The 24,210-nt window shown below is 45.4% G+C and overlaps 1 protein-coding gene across 2 annotated transcripts in view; it reads right to left on the bottom strand.

The window, feature by feature from the left end:
* CUNH3orf20 (chromosome unknown C3orf20 homolog) overlaps positions 1–24,210 on the bottom strand; it is a 108,845-nt gene that overhangs the window by 6,078 nt on the left and 78,557 nt on the right. For both annotated transcript variants that reach the window (XM_033210803.1, XM_033210804.1), the window contains exons 13-15: positions 9,012–9,315; positions 6,706–6,813; positions 5,082–5,224 (exon numbers count right to left, since the gene is read on the bottom strand). In XM_033210803.1, the coding sequence (XP_033066694.1) occupies positions 5,082–5,224; positions 6,706–6,813; positions 9,012–9,315 (555 nt within the window). The remainder of the gene's footprint in view (positions 1–5,081; positions 5,225–6,705; positions 6,814–9,011; positions 9,316–24,210) is intronic.

Raw genomic sequence — 24,210 nt, 5'->3', positions numbered from 1 at the left:
TGGGTGCTGTCAGGCTGAGCTAAGAGGGCCAACTGCCCTGCCCGCCTGGTGGGCCCTTCACACTCCTGTCACCACTGGTCTCTTGGGTCCAGTCCTGGTCTCCTGGGTCCAGTCCTGGTCTCTTGGGTACCTCGTCCCCACTGCCATGTGAGTGCAGCAGGGCAGCACCTCTGCTCACTGGCACAGATAGGGGCCAGCAAATACTGACTAGTGTGTGACCCCCTGCCCCCTGCCAGCTGCCCCTGAGGGTGATGAGGGAGGTAGGGGGAGAGTAGTGACTGTTGTGTGCAGGTGGACACGGTGCAGACTCATGATCTCTGCATGTGTTCTGGGCTGTCCTTCCCAGCCCGGCTACTGCTGGCTGCTCAAAAGCTTTCCTGGCAGCTCCAGCCTCCTGAGCCCTACCAGGTGTCAGAGCTCTCTCGGTCCCCTCCATCTGGGGGCCTGGAAGCTTTTGGGAGTGAGGATGAGCCCTTGGCCCCTCCAGTCCCTATTGTGCTGGTGCCCAGATGGGAAGAGTCTGGCAAGGACAGGGGCCAAGCCAGGTGTGGACCCAGCGCCCCGCACAGGGCTTCCCTGGGGAGGGGATCACTATCTGCCACATAAGAAAGGAGAAAAGGCACAGGCTGAGTGGGGCATAGGGAGACTCCAAGCCACACACAGCTCTGGTCTTCAGTCAGTCCCGGCCCCGAGCTGGGCTGCTGTTTCCTGAGCTCAGAGCCTTCTGTGGCTTTATCTTGGTGCAGCCCACTGGGCCCTCCACTCCCAGAGGCCCCACAGCCTCCCCCAGTTGTGTCTGGCCTGGCAGGCCCTCACCCCTCTGCTCTGTTTGTCAGAAGGCAGTCTACCTGCCATGTGACAGCTCGCCCCAGGCCCTGCTGGAGTTCATGAGGCCCCTGTGGGGACCCCTTCTTCCCCAGCACCCACGGCCTGGCTCCTTTGTGGGTTCCTCTTCCTGCTCCTGGCCCTTGCCTCTCCATGGTGGCTTCACAGATGCCAGGCCCACATTGAGAACTCTTTCTGTGGCCAGCTCCTCTGAGGAAAGAGAAGGCTGAAGTGCCCCCAGCCTGGTGGTCACCCCAGCCTGACTGGACCTGGCTTCCAGCCCAGCTTCCCTGCACCTGCTCTGCTCACCTACTGCTTTTCTCTCCACCTCCTCACCTCCACAGAAGGATTTCCTGGACTCCTCCCCCTACACTTGTGCAAAGCCAAGTCTACTCTGGATACGGAAGACATGAATCCCACCAAGCAACGGTGAGTGCCTCCCTTTCCTAGCACTCTAGATGCAAAGCTGTTGGCCAACATCCCTCAGTAAACAGAGGACGTGGAAAGCAATGTCAGCTCCTGGCACTGCAGACTCCCTTGCTCTAGGCACGGATACTTCTGATTTCAGAGACTGTTTCCAGCATAATGGTCTCTCACGCTAGCCCTTCCATGGCCTCTGACCATCAGCCTTCCAAACCTAAAGGTGAACATTTATTCTTTCCCCCAAACCATCCCTTAGCAACTGAGCCTGCTCAGACCTTGATTCAGCCATCTCTTCTCCCTCAAGGGTACAACTGATCAGCAAGCCTTCTATGTATTCATCCTGGTTGCATATTTAGAAAATAAATGGACAGGTCAATCACAGAGGTCTGCCCTTTAGGCTGCTGCTGAACCTCACTCACTGGTGTGTGGCTGCAGAAGCTACTATATGAACCACATGTATCCACCTTGTCCATGAAGACATTGTGAGATTTCACCCAGCATCTTCTGGAATCCAGGTGATGGAGGCCAACAGCACGTCTTGCACTACTAAACCAGTCACCCTGCTGGAAGAGGAACTGGGGTGGATGGAGTACTTTTCAAACATGTCCATGAATTTTTCAACACTCTTTCCCCATCAAGAGGTAGTGTCTAATCCCCCACCACCACCTTGAATATGGGCTGGCCTAGGGACTTCAGTGCAACGGAATGTGTGATGCTGCATGTCTTATGAGGCTAAGGCATGAAAGGCAAGACAGCTTCTTGCTGGCCCTTTCCTGGGAAGCTCCCTCTTGGAACCCAGCCACCATGTTGTGAGGAAGCTCAGGCCACCTGGAGAGGCTGCATTTGAGTGGTCTGGCTGACAGCCCACACTGACCACCAGGCATGGGAGTTCACAAGCCTTGGAGATGACTTAGCCCCAGACAACTTCTGACTGCAACTGTATGACAGACCTTCTCACCCCCGCCAAACAAGAACCACTTAGCTGAGCCCAGTTTGCACCAGGACCATGACAGAGAATAATAATAATAATAATAATAATAAACAACAACGATTGTGTTGTTTTATCCTACAAAGCTTGGGTGGTTTGTTTCACAGATACAGATTACAGGAACGACTGCTATGGCAATGCTTTCAATTAAAGATTCCATTTCCTTTTTTCACCTAAGTGCTCTTAAACCATCAACCCACTTGGCTATTCTAGGATTAGGAGGAGTCCTACTGGTTAATAGTTTCACGAATCTGCCTCTTTCCATTTCCAAGAACCTAGACCATCTTGTGTGCATGTTTCTAGTTTGTCAAGGGTAGCTAGTAATCTCAATAAATGTGAGCTATGTGCCAGCACTTCCCATGTGCTGACTCCTCTAATCCCTATAACCCAATACAGTGAGTCTCACTCTACAAAGAAGCTGGCACACAGAGAGGGTGAGTGTTTTGCACAGGTCACACAGCTATAAAAGGTGGCCAGATTCCTTAAGCTGTCATTTCCTACTAAAGAGCATCTTCCTTTTGAAGACATCTAGAACCAAATAAGAGCTATGTCTCTTTGTAACTACTTTCTGGCATCCCCCACTGTGATCGTCTGAATGTCTATGTTCCCCCAAATTGATATGCTGAAATCCTCATCCCCAAGGTGATGGTGTTGGCAGGCAGGGCCTTTGGGAGGTAAGGTGGTTATGAGGGTGAGACCCTCATGAATGGGATTAGTGTCCTTATACAAGAGGCCCCAGAGACCCTCATCCTTTCTGCCGTGCAAGGACACAGCAAGAAGGCGCCATCTATGAACCAGGAAGCAGCCCTCGCCAGACACCAAATCCATTGGCACCTTGGTCTTGGACTTACCAGCCTCCAGACAGTGGGAAATAAATGTTTAACAGGCTAAGATATTCACTCCCCATGCACCACAGCAGGCTAGCCTTCTTCTGAATGTTTCTGAAAATGCCCTTGCTGGTCCTCTTTGGCATCTTCCTGCAGCCTCAGCTCATCTTCAGCCTGGGCCCTTCCCAACAGCATCCCCCTGTCCTGTCCTGTCCTGTCCTGCCCTTGGTGCGTCTGTCTTTCTCCCTGGGATTGTTGGTGACTGGTCTTCAAGGACCACCAAGCCCTCTCCCTCTTGGAATCTCAGGCAGTGGGGTCTCAGTGACTTTTCTGTCTGCACCTTTCACCATCTGCCCCTTCTTACCATCCACAGGCTCCTCCTGGGCCTGCCTTCCCTGCTGAGTGCTCTGAGTTGCGGGGGTCACTTGGCATGACCTCCTCAGTTCCTCCAGAAGTGGGTTCCCCCACTTGGACAAGGCCCAGACACAGCTTACTGCAGTGAGATGGGCATTAAGGACTCTTAGAAAACTGAGGGTCCTGTGTGGGAGTGGGGGGGTGCCCAGACTCAGTGCTGTGGGGGTGCAGTCACAGGACTTAGGGCTGCATACCCCAGGTCTGCATATAAATAACACTTTCCACATGCCTCATCATTTGCTTCACAGTTCACAATGCTCTTTAACAAACACACTTTCATGAGATCCTCACAGCCTCTCAAGGTGGGCATTATTTCCTCATTTTAAAGGTGAGGAAACAGAGGATTAGGGAGGGAAACTGATTCCCCACAGTCACCCAGCCAGTAGAGTGCAGCAGGGGCTCCAACCTCATCCTGCAAGTGTCTCACTGCACCGTGCTGCCCAGGCGGTCTCAGATCTGCTCATGCTCCCCTAATGCAGTCTTCAGGTGCTTCATGCAGCGCAGGCTCCTTCCTGGACTAGGCTGTATTCTTCTTGAGCCACTCAAAGCTAGGTCTCTCGGCTCAAGAAGATCATGAGAGCTGGGCCCAGGAGGTGCTCAACAAGTTGGCATCACCTTGTTGAAAAGCCCAAGCTCAGAAGCCCAGAGGCCGATTTAAGCCAGCACTTCCTGCTATCGGGGCCTGGGATCACTTCACGGATGACCTTTGTCTGTGTGGGGAGGCTGAGGCAGGAGGATCACTTGAGCCCAGTCATTCAAGGATGCAGTGAGCTATGATCGTGTCACTGTACTCCAGCCTGGGCAACAGAGTTGAGACCCCCTCTCAAACGAAAAACCAAAGCAGAAGCGGGGCCCAGCTTGCACATGAGGTGGTGGTAGGGTGTGGTGGGACAGAGAGGGGGTGTAGCCAGAGCTCCTGCCCACCAAACCTGTCTAGATTATTCCAACAGAAACAGGCACTATGCAAGCATTCTCATGTCCCCAAGATCTCCAAGAGGGCCCTTTTCCCAAACTTGTGTCCCAAAGAAACCCACAACATGGCCTTGCTCACACAGCCCCTCCCACTCTGCACCCGCTCCCATCCCTCCCCTGCCCACCTGCGAAGTCCTCCTGCTGCAGTTTTTACCATGTGTGCCACAGGTGGAGGCCTCCTACCTCCAGCTCCCGTCCCCACTCCATCCCTTCCGCCCCGCCTGCTCTCCTCAGTTCCCCTTTCTTTTTTTTTTTTTTTTTTTTGAGACGGAGTCTCGCTCTGTCGCCCAGGCTGGAGTGCAGTGGCCGGATCTCAGCTCACTGCAAGCTCCGCCTCCTGGGTTTACGCCATTCTCCTTACGCCATTCTCCTGCTTCAGCCTCCCGAGAAGCTGGGAGCTCGCCCGGCTAGTTTTTTGTATTTTTTAGTAGAGACGGGGTTTCACCGTGTTCGCCAGGATGGTCTCAATCTCCTAACCTCGTGATCCGCCCGTCTCGGCCTCCCAAAGAGCTGGGATTACAGGCTTGAGCCACTGCGCCCGGCCCTCAGTTCCCCTTTCACAGCCCAAGTCTCCTTTCTGCCCTCCATCCCTCCCCAGGCCCATCCCTCATCCTGCGTGTTTCCTGTTTTACCTGAATTTGTAGTCGTCCGGCAGGAAGTAGCCCATCTTGCAATCCTGTTGAGACCGGAAGATCTGTTTCAGCAGATTCTGCTTGCTGAGGCCATATCCATTCAAAACACGGCCCCCAAAAAGGAGCTTCCCCCCAGCAAACATCTGTTGACAGGAAGGAAACGAGGAGAGATCCTCAGCGCATCAGCACAGCAGTGTCTACTGATAAGACAGGCGAGTTTGGAATTTCACTAGGACAGTACCACAGGCCTCTCAGAGCTTGCACCGTGAGGCAGGCCTTGGGTGGCTGGGGAAGGAGTGCTGCCTTCCATGAGTTGCCCAGGGAGGTAGGCTGAGTCCAGCCCCTGTCCAGGCTGGGATGGTGGGTTTGCCCTATGACTTGGGGGCCTGGGCAGGGGTTTGGCTCAGCCATACCTCCCTGGGCAACGTGGGGAGGGCAGCACTCCTTCCATTCTGCCTGCTTGGCCACCCAGCTCAAATGCACTTCACATACAGGCCCACAGAGCCCTACGGCCAGAAAGCTGTTCCCCTGCTGTGTATGTACCTTTCAGCTCACCCCATGGAATGGAAGCCCCTTGAGGGCAGGGCTCCCACCCCCACAGGTCAGTCCCCAACAGGTAGACACCTATCCAAATATTTCTGTGCAAAAATATTCATGGCAGCATTATTTGTTATAGCAAAAAAAAAAAAAAAAAAAACACACAAATAACTTAAATGTCAACAAAAGCAGCACAAATAGATAAAATGACAGACTTTTCACTTTGGGAGGCCAAGGTGGGCGGATCACAATGTCAGGAGTTCGAGACCAGCCTGGCCAATATGGTGAAACCCCATCTCTACTAAAAATACAAAAATTAGCAGGGCGTGATGGCGGGCACCTGTAGTCCCAGCTACTTGGGAAGCTGAGGGAGGAGAATCACTTGAACCCAGGGGGCGGAGATTGCAGTGAGCTGAGATTGCGCTACTGCACTGCAGCCTAGGTGAGAGAGTGAGACTCTGTCTCAAAAAAAAAAAAAAAAAATGACAGACTCTTACACAGTGGTGAAAACTCAGGTGTTATAAACTATATAAGGACATGGGGAAATGCTCATGGTGTTTTAATTTAAAAAGAAGAATTGCAAAGAATATATGCAGAAAAGGACTGCAAAGGTCAGACACCAAAACGTTAGCATGCGGTGGTCCTTGCAGGTGCCAGGTACATATCTGTCGGATGAGCAAATGAGACTCTCTGGGTGATCTGATGATGTCATTATTTTCTAAATTGTATTTTCTAAGCTTTCCATAATGAGCATGTGTAAGTATTTACAGTGAACATTTTTAGGATAAAGCCGTTTAAAAACAAACAGATGAAGGGAATTTGATTTGTTAGGTTGAATGTCACCTGTCCCTTCAGTCTCCTGGGATGGGGGACACATGGGGTCCTGGGCTCCAGCCCCAGCTCTGTGTGCTGGGTGACTCTTGGTCAGTCTTCCTGCTCTCTGGGCCTCAGCCAGGGTGGGGAGATAATTCCACAGCCCCTCCCTTCTTCTCCTCTCTCCTCCTCCTCCCACATGTGTGATTCTGCAGGAGCAGAGGTGGCTGCAGCTGGGTGGCAGGCAGTGGATGGCAAGTCCCTGCTGGCTCACCAGAATCATCCCCTGCACCACAGAGTTCTTCTTCACCATCAGGGGAGGGTCCTCCTGCAGGGGGCTGTCCAGGTCATACTGTAGCAGGCGGTAGGAGTCATACCGGCACTGCCAGGAGAGAAATACGAGAACTGGTCACCCCCATGCCAAGAAGATGTACCTGAATTGCCATATTCCTGGCTAGGCCAGGTTCCCCCTGAGTCCTGGAGCCCTGTACAACTCCCTCTCTCCAACTCCTCCTGCTCCAGGAGCCCTTGGGCCTGCATGCACACCTCCCATGACTGTCCCTTGAGGATGTCCCTGGATCTGATTAGAGCCCGCTAGGGGGAGAAGGCCATTTCCGAGGTGGCTGCCCCACATGTGACGCCCACTAGCCTGGCCCTCTGGGGTCCACAGAATGTGACTGCTCCCTTGCCCTGGGGGTAGCACTGCAGAGGTTTGAAGATGGGAACTGTGTTCTTGGGTGGACCCATTTCCAGGCTTTTGAGTCTACTTTATACAGCATAAAGAATTCCTCCACTTCCTACCCATTGCTGGCAAGCCCCTCAGGACCCTCCCAGTCACTATATCCAGGGAGAGGACCTGAGCTGAACCCATACCTCAAGGTAGGGTCTGGGCAATTCAGAGGAAAGCTGGCTTCTCTCCTCTCCTTTCTGCATGCCTCAGATCTATTAATACAGCCAATGTGCTGTCTTCCCGTTTTATCTGCCTTTATTTCCAGGTGCCTCCAGCTATCCTTTCAGTCTCCAATATGAGACTCAGAACCACACCCAGTGTTCTAGCTGTCAGGGAAAGAGAAAGCGGGGAACATTTGTGCATTCACCAAAGACACCCTAATCTGACACCTGCTTCCAAGTCTGTCCTCTAGGCCTGCTGCCCACTCCTTTATGAACTGCCTCAGGCCACGCCCTGTCCTCATGCTGCCCATGGTTGGGGTCGGCCACCTAAGCACTCCAATTGCTTAGGGATAACTATTAGCAAACAACAATTAGCCCCATGATAAGCGAAAGTCAGCTCTAAGCTCCCCTGTGGGCAGGATTTTGTCTGTCTCTACATGGACAGACACACAGAAGGAACTCAATACATGCTCACTGGATTCAACTAAATTAGAGGTTGGCTCTGGAAAACAAACATGGCTTTGCTGTATGGGACAAGTGAAAAGGCTTGTGGCTGAGTCTATACTCTTGGACTGAGATTGTCAAAGGGCTACTGGTGTCTGCTCAGAAGGTCTGTAGCACAGACCTGAGGGTGGGCATGCCAGAGTCAGGGAGGGGCCGCTCCTGGGAGGAGGGTGTCCACGCAGAACTCCCACCCCTGGTGTACATGAAAACCCAGAACTCTGCAGCAGCAAATGGGAAATGGGCAAAGACAGCAGATTCGAGGAGACAGGAGGGCAAAGAGGGCTTGAAGGAAGTCACCACGTGGACACCCAGCTCATATGCTCATGTTCTATCCTTTGCTCCAGTTGGTCTGGGGTTGGGGCCAGCCTTCAAACTGTGCCAATGCTGCTGGGAATGACTGCACGCTTGGAGGGTTACCTGATAGGTGGGAACGATTCTACTGCCAGCGATGAGTAGGCTGGAGTGCGTTCCATGGGCCTAAAGACTCCCTTTAGACCTCAACCACAATCAGCTGGGACCTGAGCCATGCTTCTCTCCTGTCCCCCTTCGCACAGGCCACTGCCTCTTCCAGGAACATTAATCACCTGCCAAAACCCCATTTAACCTGGACGGCCCTCCAGATCCCCAAGAGGCAGCAGGCACATGTTCCCAGGCTCCTATGTGCCCAGAGCTGTCCCCTCACGGCCTCACTGGTGGTGCTGGAGTTGCTGCCACACTGGGAGCTCCTCTAGGGCCCGCTTTGCATCTGAGTCATGCTGGGTTCTCAGAGCCTGGCCCATGCCCAGCACATAGTGGGTACTTGTGACAGTCTACAAATATTTTCAGAGCACTGAGGATTCAGTGGTGAGCACGGCCCGTGCTCTAAATATTCACACCAACAAACAGTCACAAACTGGAAGGAAAGGACAGTGCCCTGATTTTGTCTCAAGGGTCAGAAGAGGGCCTGACCCTTATGTGGTGACATTCACCCTGGAGCTAGAGGATGAGTGGGAAGGAGAGAAGCAGGGGGAGGGAGGACACTGCAGACAGGAGAGTACAAACAAAGGCCTCAAGGAGAAAGGAGCTGAAGGAGGATGGCCCCTCAGGCAGGTGCTCAGCCAGTCCTAGCACTGTGAGGGTCTTCTTGGACTGCCCCACTACCCCTACCCCTGGCCTCCAGGGCCCCCTCACTGGGCCCGGACCAACCTGGATGCAGGGGGAGCCGCGGCCCCGCTGCTGGTGGCTGTAGAGTGTGTTCAGCAGCCACTGGAGCTGCCCAGTGCTGGTGTAGTTCTGGCTTGAGATGATTCCAAACACCAGCACCTGGCTGGGGTCTCGGGGCGCCAGCAGGAAGCGCTCCAGCTCCACGTCAGAGACCAGGGGCGCCTTCACCAGACACCTGCAGCCAGCACGGGCGTCTTCCTTAAGCATGAGCTTCCGCAGCACCAGTGGGCAGTCTGAGGGCGAGGCCGCCCACCTGGTGGGGCTGCGCCCCTTGTGGGCCTTCCCTCTGCAAGGAGGAGCACAGTGCACAGGGGCCCTCAGCAGGTGGTGGAGGTCTGTGGTTCCCAGAGCCCCCTGGCTCCTGACGGTCAAAGGGCCTGCTGCAGGCAGATTTTAGTCTGGGCCCTGCTGCCAACGTGCTGCACCACCTTGGACAGGTCCCCTAACCTCCTGGGCCTCTTTCAACGGTGCAAAATGAGAATAACAAGTTACTCCTTCACCCATCCATTTGGTCAAAAAATGCTTTAGTGTCATCCTTAACTCCTTTCTCTCACGCCCAACACATCCCATCTAATCTGTCAGCAAGCCTGTCCTCTCTACACTCAAGACAGACCCACAATCTGACCACTTTTCCTGTCCTCCAGTCCCATGGATGTGGTCCAAGCCTCCTGCATTCTTGCCTGGCTGCCTGCAAACGCCTCCTAATGGGTCCTGTGTTTTCTTCCCCGGCCTGTCTTCAGTCTGTTCTCTGACTGAGGGATCCTGTTAAAACCTAGCTCACGTCATGTCACTACTCTCTTCGAAACCCTCCCGTGGCTTTCTACCTTTTACAGAATAAAAACCGAAGTCCCTGCCATGTGCTTCAAGGCTGCAAGAATCTGTCCCCTGCATTTTGTCCTCCTTACATCTCTTACTCTCCAGGATTCCCGCCTTTGCTCACTGCACTTCGGCCACACTGGCCTCCACTTGTCCTTTGGTCTTGGAGGACAGTGGCCTTTGCTGCTCCTCCATAGAGCCATTTATGTCACTCTCTCAAGGCTCTATCCAAATGTTATTTTCTCTTTCTTTTTGAGACGGAGTCTCGCTCTGTTCCCGAGGCTGGAGTGCAGTGGCCGGATCTCAGCTCACTGCAAGCTCCGCCTCCCAGATTCACGCCATTCTCCTGCCTCAGCCTCCCGAGTAGCTGGGACTACAGGTGCCCGCCACCACGCCCGGCTAATTTTTTGTATTTTTTAGTAGAGACGGGGTTTCACCGTGTTAGCCAGGATGGTCTTGATCTCCTGAACTCGTGATCCGCCCATCTCGGCCTCCCAAAGTGCTGGGATTACAGGCTTGAGCCACCGCGCCCGGCCCAAATGTTACCTTCTTAACGAGATTTTCTGAGTGCCCTGTTTCATTCCTTTTCTCCCAAGACTCTTTCCCTTCCCTGTTTTATTTTTCTTCTTAGCACTGCTTGCTATCTAACATATCTTTTACTTTTCAATTTTATTATTGCACTTCTCTGTCCTACTAGAATGCAAGTTCCATGAGTTCATGAATTTGGTGTGTTTTTTCAGTGGAATAAAACAGTAGCATTTGAAAAATAGTAAAGATTCAATAGAGATTCAATAAATATTCAAACCAATATTTGTTGGGCCCCTACTATGTGCCAAACACTGTACTGGGTTGTTGTGAGGGTTGTGGTATTTACACGGGAATAAGCACCATCCAAATAGAAAGTGTTGCTGTGATTCTACCTTTGTCAATGTCTATTCCAAGACTGTGGATGCCGATGCTGTAAAATGCTAAACATGACGAAAGGCAGTAGAATGTTTAGCATTTTACAGCATCACAATCTTGGAATAGACATTGTCTCGGTTAATTTTATTTTATTTTATTTTATTTTATTTTATTTTTTTTGAGACGGAGTCTCGCTCTGTCGCCCAAGCTGGAGTGCAGTGGCCGGATCTCAGCTCACTGCAAGCTCCGCTTCCCGGGTTTACGCCATTCTCCTGCCTCAGCCTCCCGAGTAGCTGGGACCATAGGCGCCCGCCACCTCGCCCGCTAGTTTTTTTTGTATTTTTTAGTAGAGACGGGGTTTCACCGTGTTAGCCAGGATGGTCTCGATCTCCTGACCTCGTGATCCGCCCGTCTCGGCCTCCCAAAGTGCAGGGATTACAGGCTTGAGCCACCGCGCCCGGCCTGTCTCGGTTAATTTTATAACAACTCTGTGCAGTAGGCAGGACAGAAACTCTTATTGCCATTTACAGATCAGAAAACAGAAGGTTCCCACCAGGTGAATGGGTGCCCAAGTTCATATGGTAATTAAGTGGCAAGGGCTAGGATTAGAAACCAGGACATCCTGAAACAAGAGCAATGCAAGATGAGCATTATTTCTCAGGGGCTATTAATACTGATAAGTACTTGCTGAACAGACTTGTTAAGAATATCTCTTATTCAAGAACCTGCATATCCGGAGCAGAGCAGGGGGTGGGGGAGGCTGGAATCTATTAATTATAACTTATCCAGGGATAAGTTCAAAATAATCAAAGGTTTAAATGTGGGGCAATTAAGCTATAACATTTCTACTAGAAAATATAGGGAAATTATTCTATAATTTTAGAGCAGGGAAGGTTTTTTATAATTATGACTATAAAATCCAGAAGTCGTAATAGAAAAAGACTGATAAAGTCAACTACATGAAAGAAAAAAGCCTCCAAAATCCCTCTGTGACAAAAAAATACACAAACAAAAAAACCCCAAAATTATCATAACCAAAGATGAAAGACAAATGACAAACTGAGAAACATATTTGAAACTCCTACCATAGAATAGTGGCCAATGTTTCCACTATGTAAAATACTACAAATCAATTAGAAAAAGTTAATAACCCAATAAAATACGGACAAAGGTAGTGAACAAATAATTCATGGAAAAGAATATAGGTTTTAAAATTACAAAAGAGGGAGGGCTGGGTGCGGAGGCTCACATCTGTAATCTCGGCACTTTGGGAGGCTGAGGCAGGAGGATCATTTGAGGCCAGGAGTTCCAGACAAGGCTGGGCAACATAGCAAGACATCATCTCTATTAAAAATTAAAAAATTAGCCAGCCATCGTGGCACATGCCTGTGGTCCCAGCTTCTCGGGAGGCTGAGGTGCGAGGAATGCTGGAGCCCAGGAGTTCGAAGTTACAGTGAGCCACGATCACACCACTGCACTCCAGCCTGGCAGACAGAGCAAGACCCTGTCTCTAAAATAAATAAAAATAAAAATTTAAAAATAAACTCATATAAAGAGGAGAGTGAAGCCACCAAAAATGGTCATTACTCTAATTTTGGAACTCAGAAACCATATCCGTTGACTAGATCAACAATGAAGCTGGCAAACACTGTCAGAAACAACTTTATCCAGAGTTCTGGAATCTAATGAAAAAACATGCAACAACCAGAGGAATGCTTAAATACGAAAGATGCTGCTAAATTTTGGTAAGACAGCATTGTAGCATTTTTAGCTTACTCCCCTACCATCCTTCATAGCCCTGCTCAGTAGCATCCACGGAATGACAGCCCCTGTTCCTGGTGCACCTTGCTAGTACTGGAGGGGACAATATGAACCTTGTTCTCAAGCAATTGTAGTTCTGTGGGCTGGCCTGTCTGGAGGTTCCCTGAGGGATCAGCTCAGAGCTTGACTTTGTTTTATCTGCCTTGCAACTTTCTCAGGGCTGGAGCAGCCATCCAGGGAAGCATCTGTCAGGTGCATTTAAAGAGAAAGATACCAGACACGGCCTCCTGGTGCAAGGGGTAACAGATGAGGCACAGATAGGTAGGCTAAAATGTCTGGGAAGAAAGAGGTTGGGGAAGGAGGTATATGGGAGAATAAGGCTTTGAAAGGCTCACATGCATACCAGGGAATATAGACACCAGGTTTGGAACCATGTTTTGAAAAGGCCTGAGAACATACTAAGTTTCATCTCTGGCTGACCATTGGACTTTTTGAAAGTAGAAGGTGAAGGCTAATGCAGATTAGTCTTGATGTGAAGAGCCTGACTAAAAGCACTGAATGAATGCCTCAATACAGAGCCAATCTGCAAAGACTGGATGAGTTTTGTTTTTGCTTTGGCTCCAGATAATCTCTATCAATTCACTAGCTGATCCCTTACCTAACTGAATGGAGACTACACATTACAAATGTCTTTATAAAGATAGTTTGGAAAAGTAACTAAACAACAAACAGCTACAAACTACAACAAGGAGCAACAACAAATCATAAGGAAAAGGGGAAATTTGATTTCCAGGGTTACCAAACTCTAATATTTAAAATGTTCAGTTTTCAACAACAACCAAAAAAACCTGAGGTATGCAAAGAAACAAAAAAGTATGGACCACTCAAAGGAAAAAAATGTACTAGAAACTGTCCCCAAGGAAACCCAGAGATTGGACTTACTAGACAAAGACTTTAAATCAACAGCTTAACTATATATATATTTTTTATTATTATACTTTAAGTTCTAGGGTACATGTGCACAATGTGCAGGTTTGTTACATACGTATACACGTGCCATGTTGGTGTGCTGCACCCATTAACTCATCATTTACATTAGGTATTTCTCCTAACGCTATTCCTCCCCCAGCCCTTGATCCCCCAATAGGCCCTGGTGTGTAATGTTCCCCTCCCCATGTCCATGTGCTCTCATTGTTCAACTCCCACTTATGAGTGAGAACATGTAGTGTTTGGTTTTCTGTCCTTGTGATATTTTGCTGAGAATGATGGTTTCCAGCTTCATCCAGGTCCCTGCAAAGGACATGAACTCATCCTTTTTTATGGCTGCATAGTATTCCATGGTGTATGTGTGCCACATTTTCTTTATCCAGTCTATTATTGATGGACATTTGGGTTGGTTCCAAGCCTTTGCTATTGTGAGTAGTGCAGCAATAAACACATGTGTACATGTGTCTTTATAGTAGCATGATTTATAATCCTTTGGGTATATACCCAGTAATCAGATTGCTGGGTCAAAAGTATTTCTAATCCTAGATCCTTGAGGAATTGCCATACTGTCTTCCACAATGGTTGAACTAATTTACAGTCCCACCAATAGTGTAAAAGTGTTCGTATTTCTCCACATCCTCTCCAGTACCTGTTGTTTCTTGACTTTTTAATGATCACCATTCTAACTGGTGTGAGATGGTATCTCACTGTCATTTTGATTTGCATTTCTCTGATGACCAGTGATGATGAACATTTTTTCATATGTCTGTTGGCTACATAAATGTTTTCTTTTGAGAAGTGTCTGTTCATATCCTTTGCCCACTTTTTGATGGGGTTGTTTTTTTCTTGTAAATTTGTTTAAGTTCTTTGTAGATTCCAGATATTAGCTCTTTGTCAGATGGATAGATTGCAAAACTTTTCTCCCATTCTGTAGGTTGCCTGTTCACTCTGATGATAGTTTCTTTTGCTGTGCAGAAGTTCTTCAGTTTAATTAGATCTCATTTGTCTATTTTGGCTTTTGTTGCCATTGCTTTTGATGTTTTAGTCATGAAGTCTTTGCCCATGCCTATGTCCTGAATGATATTGCCTAGGTTTTCTTCTAGGGTTTTTATGGTTTCAGGTCTTACATTTAAGTTTTTAATCCACTTGAGTTAATTTTTGTATAAGGTGCAAGGAAAAGATCCAGTTTCACCTTTCTACATATGGCTAGCCAGTTTTCCCAGCACCATTTACTAAATAGTGAATCCTTTCCCCATTACTTGTATTTGTCAGGTTTGTCAAAGATCAGATGGTTGCAGATATGTGGTGTTATTTCTGAGGCCTCTGTCCTGTTCCATTGGTCTATATATCTGTTTTGGTACCAGTACCATGCTGTTTTGGTTACTGTAGCCTTGTAGTGTAGTTTGAAGTCAGGTAGTGTGATGCCTCCAGCTTTGTTCTTTTTGCTTAGGATTGTCTTGGCTATGCGGGCTCTTTTTTGGTTCCATATGAAATTTAAAGTAGTTTTATCCAATTCTGTGAAGAAAGTCGTGGTAGCTTGATGGGGATAGCATTGAATCTATAAATTAGCTTGGGTAGTATGGCCATTTTCACGATATTGATTCTTCTTATCCATGAGCATGGAATGTTCTTCCAATTGTTTGTGCCCTCTTTTATTTTGTTGAGAAGTGGTTTGTAGTTCTCCTTGAAGAGGTCCTTCATATCTCTTGTAAGTTGGATTCCTAGGTATTTTATTCTCTTTGTAGTAATTGTGAATGGCAGTTCACTCATGATTTGGCTCTCTGTTTGTCTGTTCTTGGTGTATAGGAATGCTTGTGATTTTCCCACATTGATTTTGTATCCTGGGACTTTGCTGAAGTTGCTTATCAGCTTAAGGAGATTTTGGGCCGAGATGATGGGGTTTTCTAAATACACAATCACGTCATCTGCAGAGACAATTTGACTTCCTTTTTTCCTAACTGAATATCCTTTATTTCCTTCTCTTACCCATCACTCACGGCTTCCCTTGGCTAGGAAAGGGAAAATCCCTTGACCCCTTGTGCTTCCTGGGTGAGGCAACACCCTGCCCTGCTTCAGCTTGCCCTCTGTGGGCTGCACCCACTGTCCAACCAGTCCCAGTGAGGTGAACCAGGTAGCTCAGTTGGAAATGCAGAAATCACCCATCTTCTATGTTGATCTGAGAGCTACAGACCAGAGCTGTTTCTATTCAGCCATCTTCAACCACTTGACTATATTTAAAGAGCTAAAGGAAACCATGGAAAACCAACTAAAGGAAACCAGGAGAACAATATCTCACCAAATAGAAAATATCAATACAGAGACAGGAACTACAAAAAGTAATCAATCAGAAATTCTAGAGTTAAAAAGTAAAATAACTAAAATAAAAATTCAATGATAAATCTAAGCAGGCAGAAGAAAGTGTCAGCAAACTTGAAGATAGGATAATTAAGATTATTTAGTTTGAGGAGCAAAAAGAAAAAAGAATGAAGAACAATTAACAGAGCCTAAGATACCTGTGGGACAGCATCAAACATACCCAAGATACATAATGGGAATCCCAGAAGGACAGGAAAGGAGCAGAAACAATATTTGAAGAAATAATTGCCTAAAACTCTCCAAATTTGATGAAAGACATAAATCTACATATCTAAAAAGCTTAACAAATTCAAAGTGGGACAACTTCAAAGAGATCTACATTGACACACATTATCATAAAATTATCAAAAGACAAAAATCTTGAAAACAACAGGAGACGCAACTCATCAAGTTCAGGGAATCCTCAATAAGATTAATAGCCAATTACTCATGAGAAATTATGGCTGCTAGAAGGCAGTGGGAGGACATATTTAAAGTGCTGAAAGAGAAACAAAATAAACCCTTGTCAGCCTATAATTTTTTTTTTTTTTTTGAGACAGGGTCTCATTCTGTTATCTGGGCTGGAATGCAGTAGCACGATCATAGCTCACTGCAGCCTCAACCTCCAGGGCACAATGATTGTCCCATCTCAGCTTCCTGAGTAGCTAGGATGACAGGCATGTGATACTACTCCTGGCTGTTTTGTAGAGACAGGTTTTTTGTAGAGACAGGTTTTCACCATGTTGCTCAGGCTGATTTCAAACTCCTGGACTCAAGAGATCTGCCTGCCTAGGCCTCCCAAAGTGCTGGGATTACAGGCATGAGCCACCACACCCAGCTTCAGCCTAGAATTCGATATACAGCAAAGCTATCCTTCAAAAATGAAGGAGAAAGTAAGACATTCCCAGATAAACAGTTTGTTGCCGGTAGGCCTGCACCACAAAACATGCCATTGAGTCCAGGTTGAAATGCAAAGATACTAGATGGTAACTTGAAGCTATATGAAGAAATAAAGAACACTGATAAAGGTAACTACATAGGTAAACATAAAAGAAGTATTGTCATGTTTTTCAGTTTGTAACTTTTATGTTTTTTTTTGTATTATTTAAAAGACAAATACATAAAACAACAATTGTACATATGTGTTAATGGGCACACAATGCATAAAGATGTTATTTATAACAATGTCAACATAAAGTGGAGAGGTGGGAATGAAGCTGCTGTACAGGAGCAGAGAACTTTGTATGCTACTAAAGCTAAGTTGATATTAATATAAACTAGATTGTTACACATTTAAGATGTTACTTATAATCATCAGGGTAACCACCAAGAAAATAACTAAAATAAATAGAAAAATAAATGAGAAGGAACTCAAAACCATACAGCAAAAAAATCAATTAAACGTAAAAAAGGCAATGATGGAGGAATTGAAAAACAGAAAGATTTCTAGAAAAGTAACAGCAAGATGGCAGAAGTCCTTCCTAGTCAGTAATTACTTTAAACATAAATGGATTAAAGTCTTAAACAAAACTCAGATCAGTGGAATGGCAATCCAACTGTAATCCAATTACGTGCTCCCTACACGAGATGCATTTTAGATTCAAACATACAACTAAAGTTGCATGCAGTAGCACATGTCTGCAGTTCCAGCTACTTGGGAGGCTGAGGTGGGAGGCTCTCTTGAGCTCAGGAGTTTGAGGCCAGCCTTGGTAACATAGTGATACCCCATCTCTAAACAAACAAACATACAGCTAAGTTGAAAATGAAAGATTGAAAACAAACATTCCAAGCAAATAATAACCTAAAGGAAAAAAAAAAACAGGAGTTTGGTTATACTAATATCAGACAAAAATAGACGTTAAGTAAAAAATTATGGGAGACAAATGAGGGCATTATATATTGAGAGGACAGTTACTCTATCTAGAAATATAACAATTGCAAACATATACACATGTAACAATAGAGTCCCTAAATACATGAAGCAAAACTTGACAGAATTGAAGGAAGAAATAGGCAATTTTATAGTAATAGTTAGATACTTTAACATCCCACTTTTGATAATGGATAGGATAGCTAGACAAAAGACAAATAAGGAAATAGAAAACGTGAAGAACATTATAAACCAACTAGAACTAATGGACACATATAGAACATTCGATCCAAGCACAGCAAAACACACATTCTTCTCTACTGCACATGGAACATTCTTCAGGATAGACTATATACTAGACCACAAAACAAATCTCAATAAATTTTAAAAGACTGAAAACATTATAAAATTTCTTCTTTGAGCACAATGATACGAAATTAGAAATCAATAACAAAGAAATTTGGAAAATTCACAAATATGTGAAAATTAAGCAACACATTATTAACCAACAAATGGGTCAAAGAAGGAATCTCAAGGGAAATTAGAAAACACTTTAAGGAAATGAAAACAAAAACAACTTACCAAAATTTAAGGGATAGCGGTACTCAGGAATATTTATAGCGGTAAATGCCTACATTAAAAGAGAAGAAAATCTCAAACCAATAATCTAACCTAACCTTAAAGTAGAAAAAGAAGAACAAACTAAACCCAAAGCTGGCAGAGGGAAGAAAATAATAATGATCAGAGTCAGTTGAGGTAAATAAATAAAGAATAGATAAACCATAGAGAGAAACAACAAAACAGATTTTGGTTCTCTGTATGGAGCAGATTAAATATTTAGCTAGACTGACTGAAAGAGAAGAGATGCAAATTACTAAAATAAAAAATCAAAGTGGGTCATTACTACCAACCTTACAGAATTTAAAAATTATAAGAGAAAATTGTGAACAATTGTATGTCAACAAATTAGACAATCTAAAAGAAATGGACAAATTTCTAACACACGCAAATGATCAAAACTAACTCAAGAAGAAATATATAACCTCAATAAGTCTCTAACAAGTAAAAAGATTGAATCAGTAATCAAAAACCTCTCAAGAAAAGCCTGGAACTAGATATTTTCACTTGTGAATTCTACCTAAAATTTAAAGAAGAACTAACACCAAAACTTCTCAAACTCACCTAATAACAAAAGAAACGGAAACCTCAGCATTACCCTGATATCAAAGCCAGACAAAGACACTACAAAAAAGAAAAACAGGGCCGGCGCGGTGGCTCAAGCCTGTAATCCCAGCACTTTGGGAGGCCGAGACGGGCGGATCACGAGGTCAGGAGATCGAGACCATCCTGGCTAACACGGTGAAACCCCGTTTCTACTAAAAAATACAAAAAACTAGCCGGGCGAGGTGGCGGGCGCCTGTAGTCCCAGCTACTCGGGAGGCTGAGGCAGGAGAATGGCGTAAACCCAGGAGGCGGAGCTTGCAGTGAGCTGAGATCCGGCCACTGCACTCCAGCCTGGGCGACAGAGCGAGACTCCGTCTCAACAAAAAAAAAAAAAAAAAGAAAAAGAAAAACAGACAAATATCCCTTATTAATATAGATGTAAAAATTCTCAGCAAAATACCAGCAAACAAAAGTTTGACTAAGATGTCATATTAAAAATTCTTTATAGAATATATATCATATATATATAATATAAAGCCTGCTTTTGTCTTCCTAGCCTCAACATTTTTTTAAAAAGGTCAAATCTGAGATTCCTATGTGATCAATTACTATTCTTGCTGCACTTATGTAAATGACCAGACCAAAATTGCTGAGACTAAATTTATTTTACAAACAAAATTGCCTTACTCTGATTGTTGTTGGTAGAAATTGGGATGACTGAAGAGAAAAATTATGCTTCCAAAGAAAAACTATAATATACCTGTTATTAGATTGTAGCCCTGTGCATTGTTTTCAAGTTTTTATTATCTACCTGTAGACTAGACGGGATCCTAAATTTGTCTAGTTTTCTTCAATCCAGTTTTCTCTCATTGAATTACTAAGGACAGGAACTGCTCTTTCCTAAAGACCTGTAAACTGAGGCTAGATAATTTGGTGTAAACTTCAAAAGACAAGGTTTATGCTTAATGGGTGGGCCACACAGAGAGTTTAACAAAGCCAGTTGGTGCCATAATCACCATAACCAGAGATATTCAAGCTGCAATACTGCCAACTTCATGTTGTAGACAGCTTTTCCCAAGATGCCAAACAAGACTTCATTCATAATGAGACTCTTACCCCTTGTAATACCTACATTTTTCACTGAACAGAGTAATGGCTGTAATCAAAATTTCACAGTCAGTAACTGCTATGAGTAACTTGACAGAACCTAACCTAATAAATCCTTTAGGCCACCTAGTCAGTAACTTTGACAACATCCCTAACTTGTTCAAATTGTATTAGAAGTCCCTTTTAGAGTTGCCACCCTTTGCTTTAATTCAGCCCAGTCATAAAATGCTACTCAATGGCTACAACAGTTCTCACCCAGTTCCCAGTTCCCCCATGGTCTTTTGATTTGTTTAGTTAATTGCCCTTAGGCTTGGGCTCTTGGTTCAAAACTGAATTTAGGATACTGTTGCTGGTTGTTTTTTGTATTATGATCTTTAAGTTCTGTTCTTGTTGTCTGTCTAATATTTGTAAAGCCAGTTCTTCAAACAGGATAATGTTAGCTCAACATTTTGAGATGATTGCTTAATGCCCATGGGTTTAAGAAGACAGAACTCAATGAAAAACTCCAGGCAAAACTGCCCAAATACAGTTTTTTTCCTTCCTTATGGCCTGTTTGTTGCTCAATTGTGTCTAGGGTCCTTGACTTTGACTCCATTACCTTCCCCACAATGTGAGACCGGAGACCACTGGAACAGGTCCATCCTGGCACTGTGGGACAACTAGCCTAACTTCAAGATAGTTGATCAGTGATGCTTTCAGAAAAAGATCTTGACCAAGAGGAGGAGATGTGAAAATGGATAATATATATGTTGCAGTTATCTTGTCATAACCAATTAAATTAAAGAACAGTTCGGGCACAAGAGCCTGCTCAGGGATTATATCACAACCCATTTGCTGAAATGACCTCCTATAACCTTAAGACTAAATTTACCTAGTAGCAGCTTAAGTGAACTGCTGTGACTCTAAGGCTAGTTTTACCTACTGCTATCACTCAGCAATCAGAGTTTGCCAGATCCCCAAAACTTTGCTAGTGCCAAGGAGCTTTTCTTCCAAACAATATGTAACATTTCTCTTTCGAATAAAACCCCCAATCTTCTTTGTTATTGGACATATCAAAGACCGCCTGGTTTGTGTGTATGCCTGCAATTGCAATTTTGTTTTCCCAAATAAAAGCTCTTCTTTAGAGATTTATCTCTATATTTTTATTTGACTTTGACAGTATGATTCCCTTTATGTAAAACATGGAGAATGGGCAAATTCATAGAGACAGAAAGCAGGTTAGTAGTTTCTAGGGAAGGGAGAATGGGAAGTGACTGTTTAATGGGTACAAAGTTTCCTTTTGGGGTGATTTTAAAAAGTTTTGGAATTAAATAGTGGTGATTGTTGTATGATGCTGTGAGTATATAAAATTCTGCTGAATTGCACACTTCATTAAATGGTTAAGATGGTCAATTTTATATTATGTGTATGTTGCATGTAACTCATAAAAATTATGTAAAGAAGCTCGACTTCACCTTTAATAATATAAATACAAATTAAAACTATACTAAGGTAACATATTTTGCTGATGAGAATGTAAATTGGTATAATCTTGTGATTAATTTGACACTATCTCTTAAAATTATTAATGCACATGACCCTTGGTATAGTAATTTCACCTTTAGGAATTTATTTACAGATATAGTGGTAAAAATGTGGTATCACAAATGTATATGGTTACTACCTCCATTGCTTGTAATAGAAAAAAAGGATTGGGCTAATCACAGAACACCTATACAGTGGGTATTATATAGCAAGAAGAAAAAGAATGACAGTTATTCATGACATATTGCGAAAAAGTAAAGTTCAGAACAGTGTTTTTAATATAATGCTTTTTAAGCTAGCAAAGGGGAAGAAATAAGGCATATTTGCACTTGCTTGCATGGGCATAAGGAAACTCTAGTTGGGTTTTGCCAGTAGCGGCACCCGCAGCAGATCAGAGGGAAGGAGGCGCATAAGGTTGGACAGCCACTTCCCTAGTTCCCTCCCTGTGGGGTCACACACCTCTCAACTGCAGGCCAATGGCTCTGTCAGAAGGTTCTCCCTCACTGTTCTCTCTCTGTTTGGGTTCTGTAATTTGTCCTGCACATCAAATCTATCCTCTTCAGCCTGGCCTCACCAACTGCTCCCCTTCCTGCTCTAACAGGCAAACAGACTTGTCAGTTGCTTCCTTACTTCCCACTAATGTCCCTGAGGATATCTGGAAACATTAACACATGACTACATTTTCACAGCACTCACTCTTATAAAAGCACATTTTCACAACTAAGAAACAGTCTTCGCTATTCACAGGAACCTGGAGAGTACACAGGAAGGAGGAATTACTATCCCAATGATATGGTTTGGCTGTGTCTCCACTGAAATCTCAACTTGAACTGTATCTCCCAGAATTCCCACGTGTTGTGGGAGGAACCCAGTGGGGAGGTAACTGAATCATGTGGGCTGATCTTTCCCATGCTATTCTCGTGATAGTGAATAAATCTCATGAGATCTGATGGGTTTATCAGGGGTTTCTGCTTTTGCTTCTTCCTCGTTTTCTCTTGTCGCCGCCATGTAAGAAGAGTCTTTCACTTCCCACCATGATTCTGAGGCCTCCCCAGCCATGTGGAACTATTAAGTCCAATTAAACGCTTTTTCATTCCCAGTTTCGAGTATGTCTTTATTAGCAGTGTGAGAACGAACTAATACAGTAAATTGGTACCAGTAGAGTGGGGCATTGCTGAAAAGATACCCAAAAATGTGGAAGCGACTATGGAACTGGGTAACAGGCAAATGTTGGAACAGTTTGAAGGGCTCAGAAGACAGGAAAATGTGTGAAATTTTGGAACTTCCTAGAGACTTATTGAATGGCTTTGCCCAAAATGTTGACAGCGATATGGACAATAAAATTCAGGCTGAGGTGGTCTCAGATGGAGATGAGGAACTTGCTGGGAACTGGATCACAGGTGACTCTTGTTATGTTTTAGCAAAGAGACTGGTGGCATTTTGCCCCTGCCCTAGAGATGTGTGGAACTTTGAACTTGAGAGAGATGTTTTAGAGTATCTGGTGGAAGAAATTTCTAAGCAGCAAAGCATTCAAGAGGTAACTTGGGTGTTGTTAAAGGCATTCAGTTGTATAAGGGAAGCAGAGCATAAAGTTTGGAAAATTTTCAGCCTAACTATGTCATAGAAAAGAAAAACCCATTTTCTGGGGAGAAATTCAAGCTGGCTGCAGAAGTTTGCATAAGTATCTAGGAGCCTAATGTTAATTTCCAAGACCATGGGGAAATGTCTCCAGGCCATGTCAGAGAACTTCCTGATAGCCCCTCCTATCAGACCTGCAGGCCCAGGAGGACAAAGTGGTTTTTGTGGGCTTGGCCCAGGGTCCCCATGCTGTGTGCAGCTTAGGGACTTGGTGCCCTGTGTCCCAGCCGCTCCAGCTGTGGCTGAAAGGGACCAACATATAGCTTGGGCTATGGCTTCAGAGGGTGGAAGCCCCAAGCTTTGGCAGCTTCCACATGGAGTTGAGCATGTGGGTGCACAGAAGTCAAGAACTGAGGTTTGGGAACCTCCGCCTAGATTTCAGAAGATGTATGGAAACGCCTGCATGCCCAGGCAAAAGTTTGCTGCAGGGGCAGGGTCCTCATGGAGAACCTCTGCTAAGGCAGTGCAGAAGGGAAATGTGGGGTCACAGCCCTCACACAAAGTCCCTACTGGGACACTGCCTAGTGGAGCTGTGAGAAGAGGGCCATTGTCTTCCAGGACCCAGAATGGTAGATCCAACGACAGCTTGCACCATGCACCTGGAAAAGCCGCTCAACACCAGCCCGTGAGAGGAGCCAGGAGGGAGGCTGTATCCTGCAAAGTCACAGGGGCAGAGCTGCCCAAGACCATGGGAACCCAGCTCTTGCATCAGCCTGACCTGGATGTGAGACCTGGAGTCAAAGGAGGTCATTTTGGAGCTTTAAAATTTGACTGGCCCGCTGGATTTCAGACTCGCTTGGGCCCTGTAACCCCTTTGTTTCGGCCAATTTCTCCCATTTGGAATGGCTATATTTACCCAATACCTGTACCCCCATTGTATCTAGGAAGTAGCTAGCTTGCTTTCGATTTTACAGGCTCATAGGCAGAAGCGACTTGCCTTGTCTCGGATGACACTTTGGACTGGACTTTTGGGTTAATGCTGAAATGAGTTAAGACTTTGGGGGCCTGTTAGGAAGGCATGATTAATTTTGAAATGTGAGGACATGAGATTTAGAG

Source organism: Trachypithecus francoisi, unplaced genomic scaffold (assembly GCF_009764315.1).
Source record: "Trachypithecus francoisi isolate TF-2019V2 unplaced genomic scaffold, Tfra_2.0 Lachesis_group0, whole genome shotgun sequence".
Taxonomy (NCBI): Eukaryota; Metazoa; Chordata; class Mammalia; order Primates; family Cercopithecidae; genus Trachypithecus; species Trachypithecus francoisi.
Note: the sequence above shows the minus strand (reverse complement) of the source record. Positions and strands in the feature narration are given on the sequence as shown.